This window comes from Glycine max, chromosome 18 (assembly GCF_000004515.6).
Source record: "Glycine max cultivar Williams 82 chromosome 18, Glycine_max_v4.0, whole genome shotgun sequence".
Classification (NCBI taxonomy): Eukaryota; Viridiplantae; Streptophyta; class Magnoliopsida; order Fabales; family Fabaceae; genus Glycine; species Glycine max.
This window is the reverse complement of record NC_038254.2, coordinates 269,802-289,148: the sequence shown is the minus strand read 5'-3', so window position 1 is coordinate 289,148 and position 19,347 is coordinate 269,802. Positions and strand designations below refer to the sequence as shown.

Below are 19,347 nucleotides of genomic sequence, written 5' to 3'. Positions count from 1 at the left end.
GATAGTAAGATGCCATAGTTTACAGCATAACTTTCATTCTTGTCTCTTTTTTGAACTGACAATTTCCATTTTTGACTATGCTGGCTCAAAGACATTTGTTCAGGTAAGAATGTGCATACGATACTAGTAGCATGCCTTCCAATGGAGGAGTTAACTCAACCGAGGATGGAACCAAGGGCACATCTCTGGTAAATCTGTTTGCTGAAGCCATCAAAGGCCCATTACTCTCGTCAGACAGTCAAGTTCAAATCGGCACTCTAGATTTACTCTTTCACTATTTGTCTTCAGTCAGAACTTCAGACTATCAGATTCGAGTTTTGGTGGAAGAAAATATTGCAGAATATTTATTTAAAATATTAAGATCGTCAGGAGAGAACTTTGTATAGAAATTGCCAAACAACTGAAACAAGGCCGTTTTCTCGCCTAGACGAATTCTAAATCTAATTTAGCTTAGCTCAACTTTTTCCTTTATATGCTTGTGAATGCAGAACTTTGTTTTGACCTTACTGTTATACCTAGGTGGCTTACTAATTATTCTATTATGAACAGAGTATAAGGACCCAGCAGTCAAGATGTGCCTTCAGGTACTAGGTATTTTATCAACTGCTGAGGAAACCTTTAAACTAAGACTCGTTGTTGGAATTTCTACTCTGATCCCAACATTACGGTATGTGGCTGAAGTTCCTTTTCACCCTGTCCAATGTGAGACACTGAAGCTCATTTATGAATGCATTTCTGAGTGCCCTGGATCTGTATCAACTTTTCAACTAGAGGAACTGGTTCTTGTTTTGATAAGAATGCTTTCTGATGGGGAGATGGGTATTATTCCAGAGACGTTTATAATGGTCTGTTCAGTCTTTGTTGCTCTTATAAGATCTCCATCTTGTAATGGAGCTTTAGATCTGTTAAAATCAATTGAGGAAGCAACGAACCATGCCATTTTAGCTTGTCTCTCTGTCTCTGAAAGGAATATAAACCAAATTTTGCAATGCTTGTACCTACTTAAAGAGGCATTTGCATATAGTCATGATGGAAACTCCATTAACTCTAGTAAGCTGGAGCTTAGAAGCAGCATTCTAGATATATGCAGAACCCATTTACTGCCAAGGCTTGTAGTGGGCATCAATGAAATGGAAGAGGACATTGCCCTTGGATTACTTGAAACTTTTCATTTGATACTGCTTCTGCACTCTAGTATTAATGCCGTGGAATTTGCAGAGAGTCTGATTTCAATCGGTTGGTTCAGTTTTTCATATGAATGTCTGGGTTTGTTTACAGGAGATAGGATGAAAAATAGAATATATTTGTTGCTCAGTTCACTCATGGATTCTCTCCTGGGAAATGATTCTGGACAACCAATTAGAGAGACTGCTTTGCACCTGCCTTGCGATCCTATTGATTTACTCTTTTTGCTTGGGCAAAGGAGTACTAAGAGTTTGGATTTGCCTTCTTGTCAATCTGCTGTTTTGCTGATTATGTACACTAGTTCGCTATATGATGAAAGGTACTTGAACTGCCAAAACTTCATACTACTATTCCCCAGATTGGCAATTAATTCCTTGACGTCTATTTTCCCTAACAGTTTTCTGACTTCCATTGCCAGACTTGCAGATGAGAAGTTGGTTTTAGCTTCTCTTGAACAATATATTCTTCTTAATAGTGGTAATTTTCATAATCGGACCACTGATAATTTGACCGTGACACAACTGGTGAATCTTTACAGTTTACTAAGGGGTCTTTGCAATATGAACTACCAATTTCACTATAGTCGAGATGCGGAGGAGATAATATTCCAGCTCATAAACAATGATGAATAGGATTACTTTCAGCAAGAATTCACACGGTATCATTGAAGTGGTTGTTTCAACAAGAGAACATAATCAACTCATTATGCCATCAGATTTTGAAATTTTGCAGAAGCTATAACTTAGAAGAGGCTGACATAATTATAGGAAACAATAATCAAACTATAAATGTACAGACACTTGCGGAGTTGGTATCAACTGAAGATAACTATGGAGCTAGACTTGTCGTGTGCCTATTAGCACAGCTCTTGGAGGAAGAAGGCCAGGAACATGACATAATATGTGTTCTGAATGTCATGGCAACTATGGTTCTCATCTGTCCAGCTGTTTGTGAACAATTATCTTTGCATGGAATTGCGACAAAAATCAGGACTTGGTGTTATTTGAATAACAGCTTGTCGACAAGAACTTACATGTCCATCTTGATTTTGGTTTTTAACACTTTGAGTTCAGTGCATCCTGAAACACTATCTACTGATCAAAGTTGGGTAGCGGTAACCATGAAGGTGTGAGTAGCTGAACTTCTATTTATGCACATTGCATCCCGTATAAATCCAATCATTATCATGATTAGAAACTCTCGTTTTTATATCTCATTTTCCTCTTAGAGTGGCCTACTGGCCTCAATTTTTATTAGTCTAGAGTACAATTTTCGTCCTTCCAATTTACTCTTGCTTTTTAAAAATAGCTCCTGGATTTTCTAATTATTCCACTTTACTCCTGGGTATAATCAGATCTAATGCAATCAGTAACCCCTCTATGCGTAATCTAAATCCATGATGATGATGATATGGCACATTATCGAGTTCTGTTAATATGGTTGTCATTTCTCCCAATTTACAAATTTGAATATCCTGAAGGATGTTAGCATCAAGATTTTAGGCAAAGCAGAGCCGTAGTCTATATGGCTAAAAGTAACTGATGTGAGGATTTAGGAATGCACAGCTCATGATGAATAGTACATTTTAATGGATAAAAAGCCACAAACAACACTTTAGAGAAGTGTTATATTAATGATTATAAAATACTAGAAATAAATTGACATGATCTAAAATACAAAACCAAATAGAAGTAGATTACAGCAGAACAATAGTTAGAGATGAGGTGGAATGCAACTTATGCAAGTACTGTTTTCTGATATTACAAAAATTCTATAACTAACCAACTACCCCTAAACTTACTAGAAAACATAATGATTTAGGTTAATGATTGTTCTAACACAACGCTACCACTTCTGCAGATGATGGAGTATTCAATTCTATCCAAAGAGGTTGATATCTTAAGTGACGAAAGTCTCTTCGTTATTGGCATTCTTTCCTTAATTTTGTATCTTTCCACCAATAAAGCACTTGAAGAGACTTCCAAGGCCATTCTTTTTAATACTTGTATAATCTCTATGGTCAGCACACCGTAGTCTGTGCTGCTTCTTCGAAGGGACCTGCTTTGGTTGACCATGACGAGGGAACATGCACAGGAGAAACTTTAATATTTGTTCTTTTGATTCATTACTTCGCCGTTAAAAGGTAAGCCGGTTCGAATCAGTAATAAGAAACCTTTTATATTCTAGCTTGCATGCTATCCTACCAGGGTTCGTGGATTGGCAAAACTTCTTTGCTTCAACGAATCCATCGGAGCCGCTAGCCTTCATTGGCATCCGTTGCCATGACTTGTGCAGACTTCTGCATTTTGGTTCTCCTGTAATCAAGATTGCTGCTTCTTATAGCCTGTTAGAGTTATTTAACAGAATATCAGATCAAATAAACAGTGATCATGAAGAGTTGAGATGTACTATTGGGTACTTAATGCCCATAAGGATTGGAAGGAATGGTTTTCTATAATGATCTGAGAGTGGCTAAAAATTGTTCCCTCTGTCTGTCAATGATTCTGGGATGGGAAAAGCTGACAAAGGAAACAAAAGTCTTAGAAGAGAGTAGCTGGTGTAGATTGATTATAGAGGAGATGACAGTATCTTTGGCCGCTCCTGCTTTAGCATCACAATCATTCACGAACAATCAAAGGCCTGCAGTACTTAAAGGTATTGCGTTAATGAAACTGCATAAAATCCCTCAGTGGATGAGATCTGTGTTTGATAATTCAAGCATATCTGGCATATTGGAGAACCTTGCAGCTAGTAACCTGAGCTCAGAGATTTTGGCTTTATTTCGAGAACTACTGAAATTTAACTTCTTAAGTACAGAGCAAATTGCAACTATAAATCAAATGCTCCAGGTAACTCCTTCCTAGTCTTATATTAGGTTTCCTTAATTGGTTTATATTTGTAAAGAACATATACAAAGATTCTTCCATGCGTATCTAATCTATAAGGTCAATTGATATTTGATACCGACAAATGGTGATTGGTTACGGGATACAAAAGCAAGGGAGGGAAGTGTAAAATGGGTATAGAAGTTAGAATGTGAAAAAATTAGGGTTGTTTAAATAATATTCACAGTTATGCCATTTCTGATATTTACAGGAATGCAGAAAGCGTAGGTACAGTAACAATGCCCAAGAGGCACAACGTATAATATGGGAGACATTTGTGAGTATCTCATTGATTTAATGACATCAGATGCGTACTTAGGAAATTGCGCTGTTTTTCAGTACCTTGTCTGTAGATGATGGTAGTTCTAGTGTCCATCTAATCCCTTCACACGTGGGCCAAATAGAAGTCTTTTTTCGTCAGGTCTGTTTAGTCTATTGGGCCAATTGAGTCTGGCCCGGCTGGCCCCATAATTAAAATTGAAAAATCAAATATATAACTTATTGCACAACATATTATATTATATTAATAATAATAATAATAATTCAATAACAGTTAATTAAGTTAGCATAATTGATAAGTGCGTACTGTGATAAAAGTGAAACGTGAACGTGAGAACGCTGCGAGTACGAATGTACGTAAGTCTACCAACAATTCATCTTAGCATGCTTTTCTTGTGCCTTTTTTTTTTCTCTACCTTGAATTGCATATATACACGTTAGAACGTTTTATATAATTGTATATATAATGTTAGAATGCTTTAATTGTATACATCAATGCAGTTTCACTTCACACGTATATAATTAATGAGAAACTGCAAAAAAATATAACTAAAATATGTAGATATTTTATTAAAACCGGGCTATTTTTTAATTCTAAAAATTGGGCTAATTTGGTCCAGTGGCCTTACATAGGACTTGGAGGCAATTGCTTTCCGCACAAGTCAAATTGATGATACACCCAATACAAGATGAGCAATTCTAATATTACCCTTCCGTAAAGCTGATACGAATTCGTAATCCATAAGAATAAGCTTACGGATTCACAATCCATAAATTTACATAATAAATTTTGTAACAATTAATTTTAATCTAATAACTAATTTGTTCACATATATAATTTTTTATGAAATCTATGATTTTTATTTAAAATTTATATATGTAAAAAAATACATTATTAGATCAAAATTAATTGTGTAAGTTTACAAATTACGTAAACTTACGGATTGTGAATCCGAAGCTTACTCTTACAAATTATGAATCTGTATCAGCTTAATGAAAGGATAATATTGAAATTGTTCATCTTGTGCTGAATGTACCAACAATTTGACTGGCGCGCAAAACAATTGCCGGACTGGGATGAACCTAAAAATTGCAGCCCACAAGAAAATGGATCAGGCTTAGACTGGCCCATTGGACTGGACTGGGCCACCTGTGTTGCTACCTCTAATATGCATTAGCCATGAATTGCCAACCTAATTTTATAACTATTTTAGAGAGTTCAATTTATAAACACTGTCAGTACAAAATATTTTTAAATAAACTAAATTCATTTCAAAATTGAAAGTGTCTTCACCCTGCCAAATAGCATTAATATTTTTTACATCATCCCAACTTAACTGGAAACAAGAAAGTAAGATATCACAATCTTTTTACATTTTTTTTTTAACTTTCATAAAAGCAAAGATGGGTTAACTATCTAGGTTTTATACAGTCGATGGTACCAGTATGTTTTGACAATAAAGCAATGAGATCATGGTAAGTCCATGTTTTCCTTTTTCTGTCCTCAGGGTGAAGGGAAGAGTACACTTCTTCACAGCTTTTAAGAAAATGACCTTTCCCAAATGCCGTAAGGACCAGAGAATCTGTTTTTATTTCTACTACTCTGTATAGATAGCCCATTCTTCTCCATGTTTCTAAAGCTCCACTACCATCAAAACCAATTCTAGTGGCATCAAATAGAATTCCAATAGTGATTATATCAGGCTGCACCCGGTAGATTGGCAACTGAGATAGCAAAATTTTCAAATGCCTGAAATCTTTCATCTTCACATAAGCCAACATGATAATATTTGCAACAGTGACATTCCAATTAACCTTTGCATCTCGCATTTCTCGAACAACTATATCCATACCTTTTTTACTCAAAGGACATGCATAAGAAAGAAGACGGAGACACCATACAAGGTTGCTCTCACCAAATGCTGGACATAAATCTAGTGCCAGGTCCTCTAATCTAGAAAACATGTAGTTCTTGATATAAACTTCAGCCACTTTTCTAATCAAATCATCCTCTAGACATGTTTTTGAGCTCAAGATTTTTCTATAAAAATTTTCCATCTTTTCAACCATCCCAAATGTGGTATAAGCCTCCAGCATTGCGACAAGAGTAGAAGACTGTACATGCATTCTTTTTGAAACCATTCTTTGATAAAGCTTTTCCATTCTCTGGAGTAGCCCAGCACGAGCATACTCTTGGATAAGTATATTATAAGTGATATGATCAGGAGAACATCCTTCCAACTCCATCTTCTTCACACACTCACCCATCTCATCATACATTTGAAATTTCCCATAGGCTCCAAGCAAACCATCATAGGTTTCAGAATCCAGCTCTAAGCCAGATTCTTTCATCTCATCAATAAAACGTAAAGCATCACTGAACTTACCTTCTCTGGATAATCCATGAATTATTGGATTGTAAGTGTCCAAAGAAGGCTTGATACCTTGAACTTTCATATCTCGCAATGCAGATAATGCATCTTCCATCTTTCCTCCTTCACATAACAAGCCTATGATCTTGTTATAGTTGAACTCACTAATTCGTGATTTCTCAATGTTCTTCCACATATCAAACACCTATTAATGCAAGGTGCTAAGAAAATAAGAACTCAAAAACCACAAAGGATAAACAAAACTAATAAATTTCACCCAATAACCAAGAGTATTGCCATAACACAATAAAAAGAAACAATAAATTCCACCCCCAACGCAATTAAGACCCATTTAGGCAAAGTAATCAAATTTGTTACTAAAATTAAAGACCGGAATAAAGGTCCCAACCTGAAGGATTTGGGTGAACCTTGAGGCACTTTTAAGGAACCTGACAACGGCCCAAAAATGGTCTTTGGACCAATCACCATCTTCTGCGAGTACGTGGAGAGGGTTGCAATCTTCCTTCTGAAGCTTTGCAAGTAAAGCTCTGAGGCTGTCATGGAGATGGTAAGTCTCAACCAGAAGGGTTGTGTGCTTTGTGTCAGCGAATCGGTGGTAAGAGGAGTGGCAAATTTGAGTGGTGAGGGTTCGGAATTTCACAAAGGGTTTTCGGAAGACGGTGTTGTTACCACTCTTGCTCCCTCTGCAATTGGAATTGGAGTTCAACAGCACCACCAGAAAGTGACTCTGATTATGACTGAGTGCATTCACCATTTTTCTTCCTTCATTTCAATTTTCAAGCCAATCCCTACTCTTATAGTCTTATTTATTCATGCACCTTTTTTTTTTCCTTCCTCTAAATTAAACCCTTTCCTCACATCTCTAAATTAAAATCTTAATATAAAAATTGATAATTTAGAAAATATATGATAATTTAAAATTTTAAATAGTAAAGCGTGTATGGCATAAATATAATATAATAAAAGTATGCTTAAATAATTTTTTAGTGCTTATAATTTGTTTATTTTTAATTTTTAATCACGATAAATTATAAATTATATTTGTTTTATTTTTTATTTTTACAATATTTTTGACAATTTCCTTTTTTATTATTTAAACTACTATCTAATGTATTTTAAGAATTAAAAACAAAGAAACCATAATTTCTCAAGATAAAAAAGTAATTTGATAAGAATGAAATTCAAAAAATTGTTAAATTACAAATATATATATATATATATATATATATATATATATATATGAAAGTTAAAGAAAAAGGAGTTAAATATATAATATGAAAATCAAACTTTATCCCGCACTAATATTATCTCCATAAATTTAATATTTTCTTAACCTATTTTTTTTTCTTTGCATCACTAAAGAACTAGATTTTGTGTTGAAATAAAAAAAGTGGTAAATTCTATTAACTAAGTTTAATTAGATACAAGTTTATTAATCATAATTAAAATTAATTTATAATTTTCGTTTATACTTTAACTCAAACTTGAAGAGAGTTTAATAACATTAAAAAATAGAGATAATTTTAAAAAATATATAAAATTGAGGAGATAAAATGTAATTTATCTTTTTTTTTTATCAAAATTTAACTCATCAATTTTCCACCAAAAACCAAACTGATGTAATGTTTAAATCAATGGAAATATTGATATATTAATAAAGTAAATTGCAAATGAAAAAAAAAAGAAAAAGAAATTAGAGATTAAAACAGGATTTTTGTTATTTATGCATCAAATGTATTTGAAGTAATAATCCAATTACTTTTCCCTGATATGTAACAAAATAATCAGTAACATCAAATTTATAATTTCACTTCCCCAGTAGCCTTCAACTAGAACCTTATTACGAAATTTATACAACAGAATGAAATGAGATGTCACATGTAAAAGAACAACCGAAGATCCTCAAAATATACAACTAAAGAACAGATAGTAAGCGCAAACAGTGTGTCAAAGTCAAAAACCAGAGTGAGAGTGGAGAGAAACAGGATATTCTATCTTGGTGGAGAATCTACAGATGAGCAGCACATACATGGCGTGCAATAGAGTTTGCTCTTGACTTTCTTATTTTTTCGCCTGATGTCAGCAGAGGAGTTCGAACCTTTTTCACCCTCTCCTTTCACAGCTTTAGCTGCAGCAGCTGATTCACCATTTTTTCCAAATATTGAACTTTCTTCCAGTTTTGGAGACTCAAGCTTGTTGCTGTTGGCAGCTTCACTCAATGGACTCTGTGGAGGTGTTTTCTGTTCACTGTTTCGGTTTGTTATCTCAGCTACTATTTCTTCATTCTTCTTTCTCCCTTGAGACTCATTAATAGCTTGAGTTAGAGTGGGAAACCAACCAGCCTGTGAAGAGGTGGAACTGGGATGTTGTTGGCCTTCAGATGCAGCCTTTGGGTCATTCAAGTTGGATGGTAAACCTGATCAAATTGCATGGAGATAATTCTTAGATAGAGCATCAAAATGTAAATCAAATGAATGTTTCCCCCCCAAACCAAAAAAATGTGTTTCAAGTTATTTTAGCTTTAATGATTTATATATATTGACCAGCCTAGCATATAGAGAAAGCCCCAGGAGATACCACTTTCTATAGTAAAGGGTGCATTCTACTATAAAACTGTCACACTGGATACCATAATCAATATAAGTGTGAATTGCAGATGAAGGTAGTTGAGCATTGCTATTATTATTACCACTTTGATCTTGAACAGGCACATCAGTAATTCCATACACTTCCCTGCCATGCTCTCCTTGAGTTTCTCCAACAACAGAAACACATTGAGCAGAAGGCTCAACATCTAAAGAATAAAGCGAAGAATTCCTACCAGGCTCTTCTGCAGCCTTCACTAGAAGTTCTGCATTTTGTGTTTGACGTGAATCAGTAGAAGTACTAATGAATCTATTACATTCTTTGTTTACTCTGCAACTGCTTTTGATTTCATTGTCTTCATTGTCTTCTTGAGCACCTGATAGTGAACTTTTATTTGCACACTCAATATCTTTCGGTGTCCTTGCATAGAAATCCATTGCAGCTTCTGAAAGAATGGAACGTTCAAAATTACTGCCAGCAGGTTTAGGCAATGAAGAATCTTTCACAATGAGCCTTTCGGTGTACTGAGCATCAGTTATATCGCATTTTTCAAATTTATCCATTTCAACCACGTCATCACTTTTATATACACCACTTGATGGCTTGTCAGAAAAGTGAGTAGCACCCATATAATTTTCATACATCTCTAATTTCATACGATTCATAGAGATTCCAATTTCATCTGATGCTTTATCATTTTCTGTCATGAAATTCACAGAAGAAACTCCAATGCTCTCTTCAGCATGCATTTCTTCAGCCACAATCTCCCAGCTTTCCTGCTCCTTCATGCTGCTATCCAGAACACGTCCATCTGGAGGAAGGACCTGTCTTTTTCCACTCAAATGATTTTGGTTTATATGAAAATAATTTTCCTCATCATCAGAATCCTTCAAGTCATCTTGCTTTGGCTTCCCTGCTTCAGATGAGGGTGGGCTTAAGGGATTCTGTGGTAACACTCCTTTATGATCTTTAAAATCAGCACACTCATTTTGGGGATGTGCCACATCAGCACTATCATCACACACAGGACTTGTAAACATGTTAACATTTTCTTCTCCCATTTCCTGCAACGTCTTGGCATCGCCAGAAGTAGCAAACTGTATCGTATGTGCAGAATTTACTTGAACACTGTTTGTGGAAGTGTTTGTGCTTGAAATGGTAGAATTTACTTCAAGAGAAAGTTCCTCTTGGAGCATCAAAGAAAGGAGATCAGCATTGTTCTTTTCTTCCAGATTAAAAGCTCCTCTAGCCACTTGAGAATCCGAGTTAACCACATCACTAAGTGCTATTCTGTCACTAACAGCATTGTCAGAAAAGATCGAAATGTCAAACATGTCCGAGTCTGATTTAGTCTCGTCATTTTCTTTCAAATTAGTCTCCTTTGCAACAGATGCCAAACTGCATGGCCTCACATTTTCACCAGTATGGATCTTATTTTCTAGCATCATATCTGGTGTGGCTTCAGCTTTGCTGGGATTTGAGTCACTTGACAAACCAAAACAATCATCAATACGCTCAATGGTCCTCAAATCTGTGATGGAACTTGATGATGGTGGATGAACATGAGAACCTGACAGTTGACCTTGCATCTCCAGCATGTTTCCTTCCTTGACCCTTTCCCTTTGCAAAATACTATGTTCCTGCATTTGGCCTTTGACATTGAACTGATTTATATCTGTAGTTGTGAAACATATTATCAGAACAAGATACACCAACAGAGAAAAACAAAAGTTTAGCAGCAAAATATAAAACATAAACACAAAAAAACAAAATATGCATTCAATTACCAGTGGATTAAAAAAAAATTGAAGTATAAATCTTTTTTTTTAATTTTTCTAGCGCATATGGATACTTGTTTGATTCTCAATATGAGCAAACTTCACAATTACATATGAAGTTCTTAAGTGTACCAGATGAAGCAGTTCAGTATCTAAAAAGAAGTGCTTTAATCTAATAATATACTTTGCAGCTTACCATTAAAATCAGAAGACCCTGAAGAAAATTCTTGATATTTTATATTGCCTATTTCCACATCACGAGCCCACTCATGGCTATCTCGCAAAGGTTCCTTACTTCCTGGACTTGGTGCACCATCTGAAAAGTTTGCAATTGCATCTAGAAACAACTCATCACCTGAACTAGATAAAAATTTTCTGGTTCCAACATTGAGTTTCTCATTGTTGCCAGGGTCTAAGGAGTTTGGACCTGACACAACCAAACCCGTAAAAAGTCATCAGATTAGCAAACCCATGTTTTTGTAATGCACTAATAACTTAACACCCCCATACAGACAAAAAAAATGGAAAAATATTCTCATTCTTGGAAATAATAATTAATATCACAATCTTTAAAAAGTAGGGGACTTAGATTACCTTGTGAGTGGGGATCATCATCAGAAAGGTGTTCATCATCATCCGACTCTGAAGCATTGGAATGGGTTTGGCGCTCTGAAGTTGACAGTTCGTAACCTTCAATGGTTCCACATTTGTTCTTGTGAGAAAGACTTTTTTTGGGACATGGATTTGGATTAGGGGAAGGCCATCGACATTCGCTACATCTACATGCACGACCCTCGTGTCCTGAAATTCAAGAAAGCACCATAAAAATCTTCTCCTCAAAAAGCTTAATAGAACAATGTTAAAGCAAGAAAGAGAGAGACTTTTCTACCAGAGAAACAAGAAAGTGACTAAACCAACAAAACCCAGAAAGAGAATGACAAAAAAAATGCACCGGAATAAAGAAAAAAACACCTTGATCTTGGTGGTTATCCATATAGCTCCTTTCTCCTCCAATAGTGATAGTAATAGTAATACTAAGACAGTGAAACAAACAAAGAAGAAAGACTACGAGAAACGCCACATCGCTGATTGCATTGCACCAGTGTACACGACTCATAAATCGGTCACACAACTCCCTTAACGACTTTTAAATTTCTAGTACATTTCCTTTTTGGTTGTTAAGCTAAGCTACTTCTCCCTTTGCAATTAAAGCCTTATGACTGAGACTCACTTTATAAAATACTCCGGTAATATTACTATATAGGGTAAATACCACCTTCGTCGTCAAAGTATAATTGGCTCACATATAAGTCTGATGAATTTTTTTTTTCAAATGTGTAAAAATGGCAACATGTTAGTTAGTTATTTTTTTCCTTGAACTCTAACCTCGCGTCACAACTGATATAACAAATGAGGACTAAAATGTTGTAAAAAAAATTATATCCCACTTATCAAATTTCATTGTGTCTTTCACAATGAAATCTACCAAATTTGTCATAATATATCTTACTCATGTATAATATCATGAAAAATAGATATAATTTTTTTTACTTAATATTGGCAATAGGACTTAAAAAGTATCTAAAAATATAAAATTGAAATATTTGTACCGTGTTTAGGTACCCAACTATATATGAAATAGATTTCATTTTGAGAGACTTAAACATTATCTTGTTAAAAGGTTACATATATTTACCCTTTCTCAAGACATTTTTTAGATAAGGACTATATTTTTTTTTCTTTTTTTCGTATTTGGTAGATATTTCTTGGAACATGGAGTGTGAAACAAACCAATGTTGGAATTAAAATTGAGATACTGACACAAGTTTTTTCCTTCTATGAATCAAGTATATTCACTCTTTTTTCTTCAGTGGTGTTCTTTCTTCCCTTCTCCTTCTCTTGTACCACCGTCTGCCACTCTGCAAAAATATATCTGACCACCCTTCCCTTTCTTTCTCTCCTAATTTTTTCTTTTTCTTTCTACATCAAAGTTCAAAAGACCTTTAGCTAACACCCAGAGTATAAATCCAACATAGAGAAATATAAATAAAAAAAAACTTTAACTACCAAGTATATTTCTCTGCCCACTTCCTGCTGCAGCATAGTTTCAATCTTAAACCTGCATTCGAAGCAACCAAGGGACCAAAAGCGCATCACCTATTCTGATCATAACAAGATAAACTTTATTCTTTTCCTGCGACACATCTAAAAGCATTCCATTTTATTGGTTTAAATGCATGCATCTGTTTAAAATTGGACCATTTACATCTAAATTATGTACGTAGCAAATTCATAACCAAGTGCCCACCATGTGTTTGATCTTTCTTCAACCCCGGAGCAGCTTCAAATCTTTTTTTTAGGAAAAGCCAAATATGAATATATATGAAAGAAAATAACAATGAGAATTGACTAATTACAAGCCGTAATTAGACCAACCCCATAAAAGTACATGAATAAAAACAAGACTTTAGAACCAGAATAGTTATCCCTGTGAGCGTGCAACAACCAAAACAAAGGAAAAAGCAATAGGTTTTCGTCCTCCGCTTCGGCTACTTCCCCCATATCAAGCCATGGACCGTTGCATCGTCGCACCCCTCGGCTCCTCCCCAGTCGAGGTCCTTAAATTCTTCCGCTTCGTCACATGCTGCCTCCGCTGGCTGTTCGACACCGACGCGGTTGCTGCGTTGTGCTCCAACATGACAGCGATCAACGCGTCGCTAAGTGGGTATGGTCCAAGAGAAGAAGAAAGGAAGAAAGAAAACCCCCTAGGATTAATATGTTATTATTTTTACACATTTGGAACAAAAAATATTTTTTCATATTAGAGACTTATTTTAACAAATTACACTTTTAAAGAAGAAATTATCCTACTATATATGTTTCTTTGAATTGTTGAACAATAATATAGCAATTATATATATTTCGTTGCATTTTCATGTCCTAAACATTGTTATTTCAAATTATGTTCTCTTTTAATTAGGAGCAACAGTGTTTAGCTCCTATATTAATCTAATAATTTATCTTGCCTGAAGTTAACATTAGCAAGTTTAGATTTTCGAAATTAGATCCAACCGTATTCTTACGGTGAATTTAATTTTAAAAAGTTTAGATTTTAGAAATTAGATTCTAATATATTCTTACAATGAATTTATCTTTGCTTATACATTTAATTTAAATTAATTTCATGAGGCAATGACCGGTGAAAATTTAAAATTCCTGAAATTCTTTTAATTGGTGAAAAATGATAAACAAGTATTTATATCCCTTTCTAATATCCATTTACCTGTATTCCTGGATTCCTTGTTATTTTGGACGTTGTTGTTAATTTGGTGAAGCAAATATCGCTTAAGTGGAATAATGAAATCCAGAAGAGCTTCAAGCCTACAGGGGGTCTTGGTCACGGGATCCTCTCTCTCCTTATTTGTTTGTTTCGTGCATGGAAAAGCCTACTTATATGATCCAACACAAGGTATCTGTTACAATCTCCCGCCAGGGCCCAGCTATCTCTCATCTATTTTTTGTCCATGATTGTCTTCTGTTCACGTTTGCTAAGTCCTCTCAAGTTAGATTAGTGCATAGTGTTCTTCATGACTTTTCTCTAGCTTCCTTAGTGTTGAACTCCATCTCCCCAGTGACACATGTGACGAGATTCACTAGATAACTCGAGGCTTCATTTGGGGTTCTCCGCACAGACATTGGGTCAATTGGAACACTCTTACTCGCCCCAAGAGTCGGGGTGGTCTGGGAATTCGCACAGCTAGAGAAATGAATGTGACTCTTCTAGGTAAGAATGCTTGGTCGCTTATGCATGATCAACACAAACTATGGGTGCAATTGCTTTCTCATAAATATTCTAAGGATATGTTTGTCCTTAATGGCGCCTCTTATACGTGGGCCTCCATTGTCAAAGCTGTCAGCATCCTTCAACCTGGATTCCACTTTCGATTGGGTCGTGGTTCCCTCTCAGTTTGGTTTGATAAATGTTCAGTGCAAATATCGCGCGACGCTCTGATTGGTCAACAAGGAGGCATAGTCCCTATATAAGAAAGAAACTTCAGAAGCCGGAAGAAGTCTTCGCAACAAAGAATACTTAGAGGAGAAGCAAGTCGTCCACTATTGGTGCAATGATATCCATTTTTGAAGCTCTAGCCAATTCATTTCATTCCATTTTTCTTTCATTAAAACCCCTATATTTTACTCCCCTATCTGTAAGCCTCTCGTGATAAAGAGAGGCTAAAACTCCACCATGTTAGGTGCTTTGTAATCCAAAACTCTCTATGATATAATGATTTTGTACTATCTTTTAATACAATGTTATTATTATTATTCATCTATGTGCTTATTCACTTATTTATGGTTTGATCATCCATCTTTATGTACTCTTTTAGGATATAAATATTGAAAAATGTTTGTATGCTAAAAACTTGGAAAGAATATCTAAAGTGAGTCATATATGGAGATAGAGTGGTTTTCTTTAACATGTTCATGCATATTTGCTCTTGATGCAAATCATTTAATAATCAATCGCTAAAGGATTGAGAGTGATATTAAGTAATTGAGGTTATTTCACTCAAGGGCTCTTAGTTAAAATACATTAGTAAAAACGAGTGATAATCATATTAATGATAAAAGAGAAAACTCAATAAAATATTACATCAAGAAAAGTTTTAGAAGTAAAGTCCCTAACACGTTCCACCCTTATCATCAACCTCATTTAAGTGTTTGTCTTCTCACCTTTTATGCTTTGTTGTTAATTCTCATATTTTATTTCTTTCAATATTGATTCTTATGCACAAACCTTTTTTCCATTCATTTATTGCTTAATCATTAGATATATATAGCTCTGAGTACAAGCATAGTCCTAGTGAAATTCGATACTTGATCTTAGAGTTTTATATTACTTGTGCAATTGGATATGCTTATAAAAAAGATAACATGATGCGATGATAAATTAATCTCTTAAGGATAAAAAAAAATATAAATTTAATTTTTGATTAAGTAAAAAGTGAGACAAATTAGTCTTACAATTAAATTTTCAAACATTTTGTTATTAAGTTTTAATATTTAATTATCAATTTAACAATAAATTTTGAAAACTACAAATTTTAGATCAATTTTTTATTAAATTGGCTGAAAACTATTGACTAATGTCGTTTAAACGTAGAATTATTAAATATTGTAAGATCACTATTAACTAATGTCGTTTAAACTTTCATTATTTGTTTTGTTCAAAGCAAAAATATAAAGGAAAATAAACTATCTTCTCTATTTAAATTCTATTTGCCTATTTTTTTCATTATTTTTATTTTTGATTTATTTTCGTAAAAGAATAACTTTATAATATTATTTTATGAAAGAAAAATAATTTTTAATATGATTTTTGGTTTTCTCTTTAATCAAATATTAAAAAAAAGTTCAAATAATTTTCTTAAGTTGAAGAGTTCGATAATCTTGTGGCGGACCCACTTGAACTTATGGCCAATGCACCGCCGCGCTTACTTGCGCCGTGGGTTTTCATTAGGTTTTTCGGTGCACCCTGGACCCTGCTACCCATTCCTAGCAATCCAATACTTTTCAACCCCAATCATTCTAAATTATTCATTCAGCTGTATCCTTGCTGACTAAAATTCTTTTTTCTATTTTAAATAAAAAATAAATATGTTAATGTCTTGAAAATCTGAAACATATTAATATTCTATCTGTCCCATCTTATTTGGCATTTTAACAAAAAGAAAAAAAACATACTTCATTTTTGTTGTCATTTTGCAAAACCAATGAAGATAATGTAGAAAACTTTTAAATTATTCTTATTTTCATTTTTTTTTATTTTTCACATGTATTATCTTTTGGAAGTAATCTTGTTTAAGGTATAAATATTAAATATTAACATCGTTTGCAGTAAACAGATTGAACTATAATTCACCACATTATCATAGGTAACCCATTATGCATAATCTAAATTACAATTTTAAATCATTATTAACATTGCTGAATTCTAAGTCTAATTGTTATCCGAGCCCCTCCTATAACTTCCACAAAAACATTAAACTGAAAAAGATTTTAAAAAAGTAAATATTTTAATAACTTAAATTCTAAAACAATGATAGTTATATGGTTTTTTTTTTTTTTTTATGTATGGCCCGTCTGTTTTACTTTCCAAATTCCATCATCACGTAGACACGTACGTTTTCTAATGTTAAAAGATACATTTTAATGCAGTTTGTTTTCAAAGAAATTTAGTTTTAATTAAGTACCAAACAGAGTTTGCCTTACTGCTCCCAAAAATAGAGTTTGCCTTCCTATACTAACAGAGCCCGAGAGCCGTGGTCATATTTGAATAGTGCTTTTTATCCTCGATAGTCTTATTTAAACTCTGTTTAACTGTGATAGTTAAATGTAACAATATTATATGCAGAGATAGTGTTGAAATAAACTTTGCCAAACAAAGAGGTCCAGAGTAGTATTGTAGATCGGTTTTGGTTTTCTATTGTAAGCCATGAAGAAAAAAAAATGAATTGGAAAAACTTAAACTATTTTTCTTGTATTAATTATCAGTTAAATATTGTTTAAATATGTACCCAAAAAATATTGTTTAAATGAAAAATTAGATTGCTTAGTGACGTTACTTGAGTAACATAATTTCCCATCGGAGAGATTGTGAGCTCGAAATTTCAAAAGCAACAACGGTTATTGCTAGAGTGTTTTTTTTTTTTAATTTGCTAACATGCATGGTTATTGCTAAAGTTATGACAGTGGTTTTTACTTTTCTGAAAGTAATAGAATGAAAACATACCTCTAATGTTATCAGCTAGTTTAAAACGCGTCATTCTTTCTTTAATAATAACACGCTGCTTAATTACAAATTAAAAATTCTTATCAATTATGGTGCATATATATGGTTTAATTCCCCAATACTAATTTCATGCATTGCTATTATTATTAATCAATAGCACTTATCTACCTTTTCTGTTAAAAAAGAAAACACTTATCTACTTTCTGTAAAAAAAAAAACAAAAAAAAAAAAGAGCACTTATCCACTTTGATCTCCATCATAGGCATATGCCATAATTAAGTGATTTTGAGAGAGTCTCATCATTGAGCTCAGGCGAAACCTCATGTTTTTTTTATGATCTTCTCGTTTCAATTTACCAAAAATCAGTCTTTTGGTGAGAGATAAAATAGTTTTGATTACTTAATGGATCTATATTTAATTTGTGGTAATCTCAACTAATAATACTATCAGTACCTTCATCGTTACCAACAAATTTAATTGCATCCAGCAATTTCACTATCAATTAGTTATATAGGATCATCCCATTGTATAATCTATTGTTTCATGAACACTTTCAAGCAACCCAAAAGGCCAATGCTTCCAGTTCCATATGATAGGCATTATCCAATTTATAGAGACTGATCTTCATTCCTCGACCCCCCAAAGTTTCTTTATTAAAAAGAAAAGCAAAACATTATTGCCGAAAGCATCAATCATATGCAAGAGCTTTGTACTGACATTCTTGTTTTCTTAGTAAAAGAAAAACAAGAGAGAAATTAAGAAACACGCATGCTTCACGTTTTTGAGGATATAAAGAAATTAAAAAGGAAAAAAAGAAGAGGTAATTTAAAATCCTAACAACCATATGATATTTATTGGAATCTGATCCATTGTGTTCAAACACGTTATACTATATAGTAAGGTAGCATAGAGGTTCTTTCGCAGGAAAGGTTGAAGATTTTACCTATGTTCATAAGATATTTAAGTTAATTTTTAGTTAAAAAAATTATTTGACCGTTGAATAAATAATTTTTTTAATAATTTTTAAATATTATTTGAAGTAATATTTCTTAAAATATTAGTTTTTAATTTTTTATATTTTTTCATTTTATATTTAATATATTTATTTAATTTCAAGTTATTATTTTAAAATAAATCATAATTTTATTATTTTATATTTTTTAACTATTTCAATAATTAATTTTATTAAATACTTGTAATTTAATAAATTAACTTTTTAACCTTTAGCCACCAACTACACTTAATTTTATTGAATATAACCTTGGTGTATTGCTAGATAGTTGCCATAGGTTAGCACCAAGCCATTAATCAAATTTCAATACCGATAAATTCAGATTTAGATTAACTTATCTTATATTTTAAATATATGATTTATAACTATTTTTAAGATAAATAAACTTTTTAAAAATTATCTAAGCCGATGTTAAATATGTACATACTTTTATTTT

The 19,347-nt window shown here is 33.4% G+C and overlaps 2 protein-coding genes across 2 annotated transcripts; both read right to left on the bottom strand.

Moving 5' to 3' along the window:
• Positions 1-5,302: 5,302 nt before the first annotated feature.
• Positions 5,303-7,522, bottom strand: LOC100808924 (pentatricopeptide repeat-containing protein At4g14190, chloroplastic). Its single transcript, XM_003552682.5, has 2 exons — positions 7,131-7,522; positions 5,303-6,926 (listed from the first exon to the last, which is right to left on the bottom strand). Exons 1-2 carry the CDS (start codon positions 7,494-7,496, stop codon positions 5,763-5,765), a joined length of 1,530 nt encoding a protein of 509 aa, XP_003552730.1. The 5' UTR covers positions 7,497-7,522; the 3' UTR covers positions 5,303-5,762.
• Positions 7,523-8,444: 922 nt separating this feature from the next.
• Positions 8,445-13,212, bottom strand: LOC100788785 (uncharacterized). Its single transcript, XM_041011968.1, has 5 exons — positions 13,174-13,212; positions 11,701-11,907; positions 11,303-11,533; positions 9,432-11,003; positions 8,445-9,158 (listed from the first exon to the last, which is right to left on the bottom strand). The coding sequence occupies exons 4-5, from the start codon at positions 10,972-10,974 to the stop codon at positions 8,734-8,736; spliced, it is 1,968 nt and encodes a 655-aa protein (XP_040867902.1). The 5' UTR covers positions 10,975-11,003; positions 11,303-11,533; positions 11,701-11,907; positions 13,174-13,212; the 3' UTR covers positions 8,445-8,733.
• Positions 13,213-19,347: the final 6,135 nt, after the last annotated feature.